Source organism: Sitodiplosis mosellana, unplaced genomic scaffold (assembly GCF_009176505.1).
Source record: "Sitodiplosis mosellana isolate CC-2019 unplaced genomic scaffold, AAFC_SMos_1.0 Smas_scaffold_47, whole genome shotgun sequence".
NCBI lineage: Eukaryota > Metazoa > Arthropoda > Insecta > Diptera > Cecidomyiidae > Sitodiplosis > Sitodiplosis mosellana.
Genome location: NW_022595289.1, coordinates 299,040 through 307,725, shown reverse-complemented (window position 1 = coordinate 307,725; position 8,686 = coordinate 299,040). Strand labels below are relative to the sequence as shown.

At 36.1% G+C, this 8,686-nt stretch overlaps 1 protein-coding gene across 3 annotated transcripts in view; it reads left to right on the top strand.

The window, feature by feature from the left end:
* The window catches only part of LOC129570126 (leucine-rich repeat-containing protein 15), a 16,951-nt gene extending 14,844 nt beyond the window's left edge, over positions 1–2,107 (top strand). For all 3 annotated transcript variants that reach the window (XM_055449574.1, XM_055449573.1, XM_055449575.1), the window contains exon 3: positions 635–2,107. In XM_055449574.1, coding sequence (XP_055305549.1) covers positions 635–1,500 — 866 coding nt within the window. In that variant the 3' untranslated portion in view covers positions 1,501–2,107. The remainder of the gene's footprint in view (positions 1–634) is intronic.
* The last annotated feature ends 6,579 nt before the right edge of the window (positions 2,108–8,686 follow it).

Genomic DNA, 8,686 nt, shown 5'->3' with positions numbered 1-8,686 from the left:
CAACCATTTTTCTAACACCACTGACAAAAAATTTGAAAAACATTTTTTTTTCCACTGAATCCACCAACTTATCAAAACGAAATATAAGGTTTATCTGGGCTCGCCAGCAACTAAAATCTGACCTTCATTTGTTGAACCGTACATTTCAAAAGTGTAAAATGTTACTATAATGCAAAAATTGACCATTTTTCACGAATTTTACCCATTTCAACCCATTTTCTGGAACATATTGTAGCTCCGAGAGAATAGAATCGCTTCTGCGTAATCATCTGAACAAATTGCCTCTTGAACAGATGGATAGAAAACCTATAATTACCGAGTATTGGTGTAAAAACTGAGTTTCATCAAGAAATTTGTTCCTCCTGAAACGTAGAAACGCTGGATGTCATAACTATTAAACTCTAGATTAAACTTGCTGATCTTCGACCATAACCATGACCCATTCTGAACTCAGGGCGGCCACAACTATCACCTGGCACTGGAACATCCCATGTGCCAATTTAAAAAAAACACGCGTCGGACTGTGTAATTAATTATTAACAATTTTTTTTATTATTAGAACAATTTTTTGATACTTATTTAATTGATTTAAATAATAAATACATTAGTGAACATTTACAATATATTTTTTCAGGTAAAACATATCACCATGTCCATCATGTGGAAAGATTAATTTTGAATCACAATAATCTGAGCATATCTCCTTCACTTGGAAGTGAAGATGAAGCCAATCACTTACATCCGCGGATATTTTCGAATTTTCTCAATTTAAGGGCATTACACCTGACTAATGCATTCGCAGACTATTATTCACCGGAGCTAAGTCAAGATCTACACGCGATTTTTGTCAAAAGCAATCTAACGCTACTAACAAAGCTTCATCTGGAACAAAACGAAATTAGCCATTTCAAAGATCGCAATGTTTTTTGTGATCTTCCCCAGCTAGAAGATCTTCATTTAGGTGATAATAATTTGAAAGAGCTGAATTTCAATGTGATGTGTCTCCATCACTTACGGTTTTTGGATTTGGAACGTAATCGATTTGAATTTGTTAAAATGCGGGACATAGAAGCACTCGAAATGCTTGAAAATGCAGCTGGGCGAACCGAAAGGTTGATTTTGGATTTCAGTCTGAACCCATTTGACTGCAGTGACTGCACAATATATCCATTCGTAAGCTGGTTACGTTCGACAAACGTAACAATTCGTGACAAAGATAGACTTAGATGCTATCGTAGTGAAGATGATGCTGAACGAATTGCCGCCATTAATTTGAAGTGCAAAGTCAAATCACAACATCATAATACGACTGATGGACACCAAGTGTTTTTAGTATTCTTTCTAGTAGTACTCATATGCATTTTGATTGGTATGATCGGCGCCATTTTGTACGTTAGCAAGGATCGAATAAAACATTTTGTATCTCCAGTCGTGTCGTCAAGAAAAGTCCACTATACTACAATAAGAGATGATGAAGTAGCTCAAGAAGTTCATGTGTGAACATGAGCCCGACCATCAATTTAGGAAATAGAAGAATAAATTGTTTGATTATTATTTTATGTGCTATGTTATCAGCTCTATGTAAGCAGACATGAGTTTGTTTATGTTGAAAACATTGTTTCTCACTGGCAGTTAATTGTAGCTAAAAAGATTTTAGCAGTTTCTTTTTTTGTTTTGTTTTCATTCGGACAAGTCAATTCGAAATAGATTATGGATTTTAATATACGTTCTTTTTTGTATTCAAATAAGGCAATCAACAACTAGATTTTTTTAAAATAATCCATGCATTAATTATTTTGAAAATTTTCCCATTCAGCATTCAAAATTAAGTTAATTGATCAATCATGACGAATTTCGAAAGTATCAAGTCTTTCGGTGGTTTCTATTTGTTGAACTTGAGAAAGCTTGACCAGAAAAATTCTTAAGTTTTAGAGATTTTAAATATTTTCAAACGTATGTTAAATGTTTTGATCAGATCAGTGCCATAGGCGATGACATTTTTAGATTTAGAATTCAAATTTTGGTATGCACTCTTCTAATTTGTTAACGAAACTACTGTGATGTAAATAAAAAAAAAATTATATTTATGGTTTTTGTATGAAATGTTTTATTTTTGTATTTCATTGACACCGTCTGGCTGAATAATTTCGTTTTTGCAGGAAAATAACTCCAAGAGTCATGAAAAACCTGATCTTTTTGTGTTTATACCACCGGCGTTGGTTCAGCGCCTATCCGAGCCCGTCCGGCGCCTCGGTGCAAAATTTCAGAATCCACCCCACTGGATTTCGAAAAAAGGATCCTTTGATGTTTTTCAACCCTCAACGTTGTTCGCATTTTGGCCGTAATTTCCGTTATTGAAGTCGATGAAAAAGTTAGATCTTCTTTCAATACACCAGCATCAAGTTGTTGCAAGAATAAAAAAAGGGTTGTTGCACTGGATAAATTATGCAATTCTGAGGCAAGAGGAGCGAGCCGAAATTGTTTTTGGACTATTTTGCAAAAAGCTTTTTTTAAGGTAATTTTCTTAACACTTTGCCTGTTTCCGGGGCGTACAACGCTCGAGGCGATTTTGAAATACAAGTAAAAGTAACAAAAACCAAAAAAAATCGGTACCGTTCGAAATCTTGAACCTTTAGCTACACACCAGTGAAATTTCATATGTATATGTGTAAGCATGTGTGAGATATTGTTTTTGAAGCACACATGTTCGTTGCTTGTTTCTTGGCGTACAACGCCCTAAGTGTATTTTTTCATGGAAACTGGACCGTGATAAGAGATAGCAACTTGGTGTCTTCGGCGAAGTTGTAGTACTCCCACAACTTCGCCGAAGGCAGATATCACTAATCTTTTATCAATTCAGTGGAATACGCGAGAAACCGCGAATATCTAACGGGACTGATAAAAGATGAGTGACTTCTGTCTTTAGCAGAGTTGTAAAGCAGGTTGATTTCTACAATATTCTCAAAGACACCATTTCGTTATCTCTTATTAGTTGCGCGAAAAATGATAAGAAAGGATTCGCGTTTTTCGCGGTTTTTCGCGTGACTGATAAGAAATAAGCGATATATTTCTTCGGCAAAGTTGTAGAGCGGGTCTACAACTTTGCTCAAGACACAAAGTCATTATCCCTTATCAGTTACGCGAATTTTTTTTAGCAAATACCCCGTATTGTGGGCGGATTTTCGCGTATTACACGTAACTGATAAAAGATAAGTGACTTCTATCTTCAGCAGAGTTGTAGGGTATGTCAAGTACAACAACCGGAGCGTGTTATGAGCTGATGTCAGCAGCAATAACTAACGTCAGTTCCTGATATCAGCTGCTGACTCGTAAGCGTTGCGTTTTTTCAACGCATCTGCACCTCTGCAGTACAAAACTCCGCATCTCAAGTCAAATTTGAATGAAGAGAATATGATATTTGACTTGAGGTCCAAAATGTTGGAAATAGCAATCAAAATGTAAATGTGAATGCATCTTAAAATGTAGCATTAAGTTTGACATTTGACAGATGACTTGACTTCGACGTTTGATTATTCAATAAACGTTCTTCTGGTTTTACTACAGATTTACAGGCAATAACATATTATTAACTATACTTAATAACATAATAATAACGGCCAATATATTGGTCCAACATAACATAATAATAACGTTATTAAGATTCAGCATAATAATAACATAATATGTTATGCGTTATATCGGGTGTTATCCTAATAAATCCTAAGATTCGGCGGTAATAACATTTTATTAACTATAATAATAACATATTATTAAGATGGATTTATTAACTCAATTAATAACATATTATTAAGATACAATCTTAATAACGCGGAGTACACACATGAATTTTTTGCACTGTTGCAATGAAATTAAAATGACTCTTTGAAACGGAATTATCATGTATTGAACTTAACCATTAAGTTTAGGAAATCGCCAGTCCCGACCTTGAAAGGATCAATTTACCATATTTTGTCTGCATTGTTATAGATGTGTACATCGTACAGTGCTTTTTTTCTCTCCAGCTAGGGAAAAGAATGCGCGAAAAAAGCGTTATTAAGATTGCATCTTAATAATATGTTATTAATTGGATTAATAAAATCCAAACCTAATAATATGTTATTAATTGAGTTAATAAATCCATCTTAATAATATGTTATTATTATAGTTAATAAAATGTTATTACCGCCGAATCTTAGGATTTATTAAGATAACACCCGATATAACGCATAACATATTATGTTATTATTATGCTAAATCTTAATAACGTTATTAAAATAAAAAAAATCCCAACATAACATAATAATAAATATGTCGGGCAATAACATATTGATAACATATCAAAAATGTAAATCTGTAGGTTTTACACTCAAACCGACTGGACGTGTTTCAATATTCAAGCTAATTATTTCTCAGGTTATGTGGGCTGCATATCATGAGTTGTGAGACATCGAAGCAGATGTGGGACAAATTGCACAGTGTTTATGAGCAATAACTAACGTTGTCATTACAACTCTTCTCTGATTTCGTGTGAAATTGCCGATATGAATTTTGTAATGCAGATGAAACAAAAAAACGCAACGCATAGAATTCAGCCGCTGAGCCCAGCCAGATATCTTCAGTTAGCTAGCTGACATTAGCAAAATAAATACATTGTCTGGACACAACCAACTCTTACACTGATTCGTTCGTGTACGGATTGCTGCTAGCGTAAAAGAGATATTGTTCGCAGTAAACTCAGTTTAGATGTTCTTTAATTGCTTTCCTCAGATGAGGATTCTGCATATTCGTCGTTGTCGTCACTGCCTGGTTGGTCTTCGATGGCCGCCCTTTGACACATCAGCGAAATCCTTTGTACACACTTCTTGTACAGTTTCCTGTCTGTACGGTACAAAGAATGGTCCAATGATATTGATTTCTGGAAGAAACAACCTGTGCTTCTCTGCCATAAGAACCAATGTATTTGACGTGACAGTGAGTAGCGGTGGCGTCTAAATAGAGTCTGCGGCAAGTTTAGGAATTATCAATACTTCTTGTTGTTGCGAAATTCATGACAACAACAACATGTATTGGTAGTTCTTAAAAATGCCGCAAATTGCTAATACATCTTATTTAGGCGCCACCGCTATCTTGCGCCGGCCAAAAGTATAGGTTGGGAAGAAACAAGCTTCACTCTCATGGCTGGTGTTGATGGCCCTCGACGGGAATGCTGGTGAATCCGCAGCAAGGGGTCTCTCGTGACCGGCATTGGGAGAGTGTGTCGTGGCGGCAAACTGCTTGTATTTTGGTCCCAAAGCGCGATCTTTTGATGTCATAATGCGTTTCACGATGATCGTCCACATCGACAACAAGCCGTACTCGCATCTCCAACCCATCATCTTTCGTCTTCTTCAAGAATCGTAGCACAATACGCGCTTGGAATATGGACAGCATGACTTTCTCGTCTGGTTTCTCGGTCCCGTAGTCCAATCGAGTTTGCAGGTAGGCACTCTTTCGGTCTTGTGACGTGATGATAATTTGATTTTGGACCCGCTCAACGTCGTTCGCCAACCGAATTACCTCGAAATTCCGTTTTATTGGAATGGTTTGGTGGGTGTCCAGTGTCCACGAACATACGGTCCTTTGTGTCCTGGATTTTCTTCCATCGATTGCTGCTGAGCGTGTCCAGATACTCGGTGGATCGATACTCCGCCTCGGAACCATTTCAACACGATTTTGCCATGGCCTTAAAAAGGCAACGGACAAATGAACGGACAGCCTACTTTTTTACACAAGTGACCAAAATTATGTCTAAATGTACGAATAATGTGGGAAGCTACATACCAAATTGTAGGTTTTTAGGTCCTCTTTCCATCGATATATAAATATTACAGTTATTTTGAAGATTTGATGCCAATATTGAGGAGAAAAAGCTGGATAGGCAGATTTTTCAAAAGGACGGACGGACAAATTTTGGTTTTGTCCGTCCAAAAAATTTCAAAATAACTGAAACATTTATATATCGATGGAAAAAGGACCTAAAAACCTACAATTTGGTATATAGCTTTCCATATTATTGGTACAATTAGACATAATTTTGGCCAATTGTGTAAAAAAGTAGGCTGTTTGTCCGTTTGTCCGTTGACACCTTTAGGCCTTATGGCATTGATCACATCGAACGGAAAGAAGCAGTAGAAAAGTTTGAAAAGAATGGCAAAATACAGAGCGAATGTCGGGCCGCGGTGCGTATTTTTCTCTCTCCCTTGTATACGTGTGGAATTATGTATGCGAATGCGAGGCAACCATATTGGGAAAGTTCAATCACAAACCGAATCATGAAATGAGTGTATCTGTATATTTTCAGCGAGTGAATCCTTCCAGTACCGAATCCAGTGCTTGCGAAGTGGCGGCTTTTTTTCCACTTGCTCGAATGTACTAGTATTCTTCATTCTCTGTCCCTTTTTTCTGTTGCGAAAGAACAAGTGAGAGGCAGCAGGAGATGAAGCGAGTGGAAATATATATTTTATAGATATAGATTATTAGGTCATAGAGAAGAGTTTTCAAATATTTTCAAACGTATGTAAAATGTTTTGATCAGATCAGTGACATAAGCGATTACATTTTTAGATTTACAATTCAAATTTTGGTATGCACTCTTCTAATTTGTTAACGAAATTACTGTGATGTAAATAAAAAAAATTATATTTATGGTTTTTGTATGAAATGTATTATTATTTACTGAGAAGTTGTATTACTAAATATTATTATGTATTATTGTAATTAATATTCATTTTTCGATCTTCGGTGAATCCCTGCGCTTCAAGGTCACTGTGAACATTTCAACATTTACTTGTCGCACACGGTTTTGAGAATCATGGTGCTCCGAATTGTTTGTCAATATGTCAGGTATCGTTTCATGAGTTTTTTCAGGCGATAATCCAATCGATCTGTTCGGGTCTTTCTTTGGAAGATGGTTGATATTTTCTTTGTTTTCAATCGATGTAGCAGCTCCTGAATTTTCGGCATAATCGCTCATCACCTCAGTACCGTTTGTAGGAAAATGTGGATTTTTTTCTTGTAAAGAATCTTCTTCGTCTGGTAGCATGATTATTGTATTATCAGCTACATGAGGTAAATTTTTGAGATGTCGACCATGTATTGTGTTTTTAGCTGGTGGTAAATGACCGTTTATATTGGCGAAAATTTCTTTTACATCGGACCAGCATTCAGTCGCATCATCATGTACTGGGAAATTGTCCATTTTTGGTGCACAAATATTTTTCGCCAAACTATCTTCGGCCGAACATAAAACATCGTCGATTATGGGCTCTTCGTTTGTAAATCGGAGGATTTTACAACTTCATCAAAGACATCGTGGATCAAATTCCCCCAGACATCATGATATTACTGTTTGCTGATGATATCAAAATTGCCAAAATCATCAAATCTCAGCAAGATGCAGAGATACTGCAACAAGCCATCGACAAACTTAAGCATTGCTGTACCTTAACCTCAAAAAATGTGCAGTGCTATCTATCTACAAGAAGCGTCAGCATTTGGATACAATCTACACCTATGGCGACCATACCTTCGACAAAGTGACTGAACACAAGGACTTGGGTGTTCTAATTGACAGAAAGCTATCTTTTGCCAAACACATCGACATGGTCACTTCGAAGGCAACGGCTGCACTTGGCTTTGTCAAGCGCTTCTGCCATGATATCACCGACGTTACCACACTAAAGTCGCTGTATTTTACATTGATTCAATCTCACCACGATTACTGCGCAATGGTATGGCTTCCAATCCATAAAATACACAGCGACAAAATTGAATCCGTGCATTGTTTGGTTTATCTTCGATTTTTTATAACAGCTAGCACAAGTGTGCGTTTTTGATTAAGGAACAAATGTTCCGGCAATATAAAAACAAACCAATCGATTTGGCTACATCAAAATGTGTTTTTTAGTTACATTTCTCTTGAGTTTATTCTTTTGTTTATCTTCTCTTTTCTTTTCTTAAAAACTCAAAGTTTTCAAACTTATTCGAATTAGGTTGGGATAATTTTATGTCAAATTTTATGAACAAATGAAAAGACAATCGATCCGAGAAAAGCTGAACAAATGGGAAGACAATCGATTCAAAATATACATAATAATTAATCGAAATGGCCATTATTTAACATTGAAGATTGAAGATCTTTATTTTGAAGAACATTTAAACTGACAAAACCAACTCTTACACTGACTCGTTCGAGTTGGAATTGCTGTTAGCGTAAAAGAGATGTTGTTTGCAGTAAACTCAGTTTATTTATTTATTTATTTATTTAACACCGCCAAGCTCTGGCTGAATATATTGTAATGAATAGAGGTGTGGCCGGAAAAGAGTGCAAGACTGTTTCATCAATTTGTATTTGTTTACAATGATTTATAATAACAATAACTATCAGTTCTCGCCTCGTTAAAAACCTGGCTCTTTTCGTAATCTTATCAGCATTTACACAAGTAGGACATGGAAACAAAAACACAGTCGTACAACCAAGATGGAAATGCTTGATAGTAGTAGTCAGATAGTAAACGGTCCAAAACAACCTTTGGTAAACGTTTCCAAAGGGACAAAGGCTATGTGAAGCGTTAACTGTTACGCGTTTGATTAGAGACTTTGGACTAAAAAAGTCCTCACTCAATTTATACAGTTGATAAATTGAGAA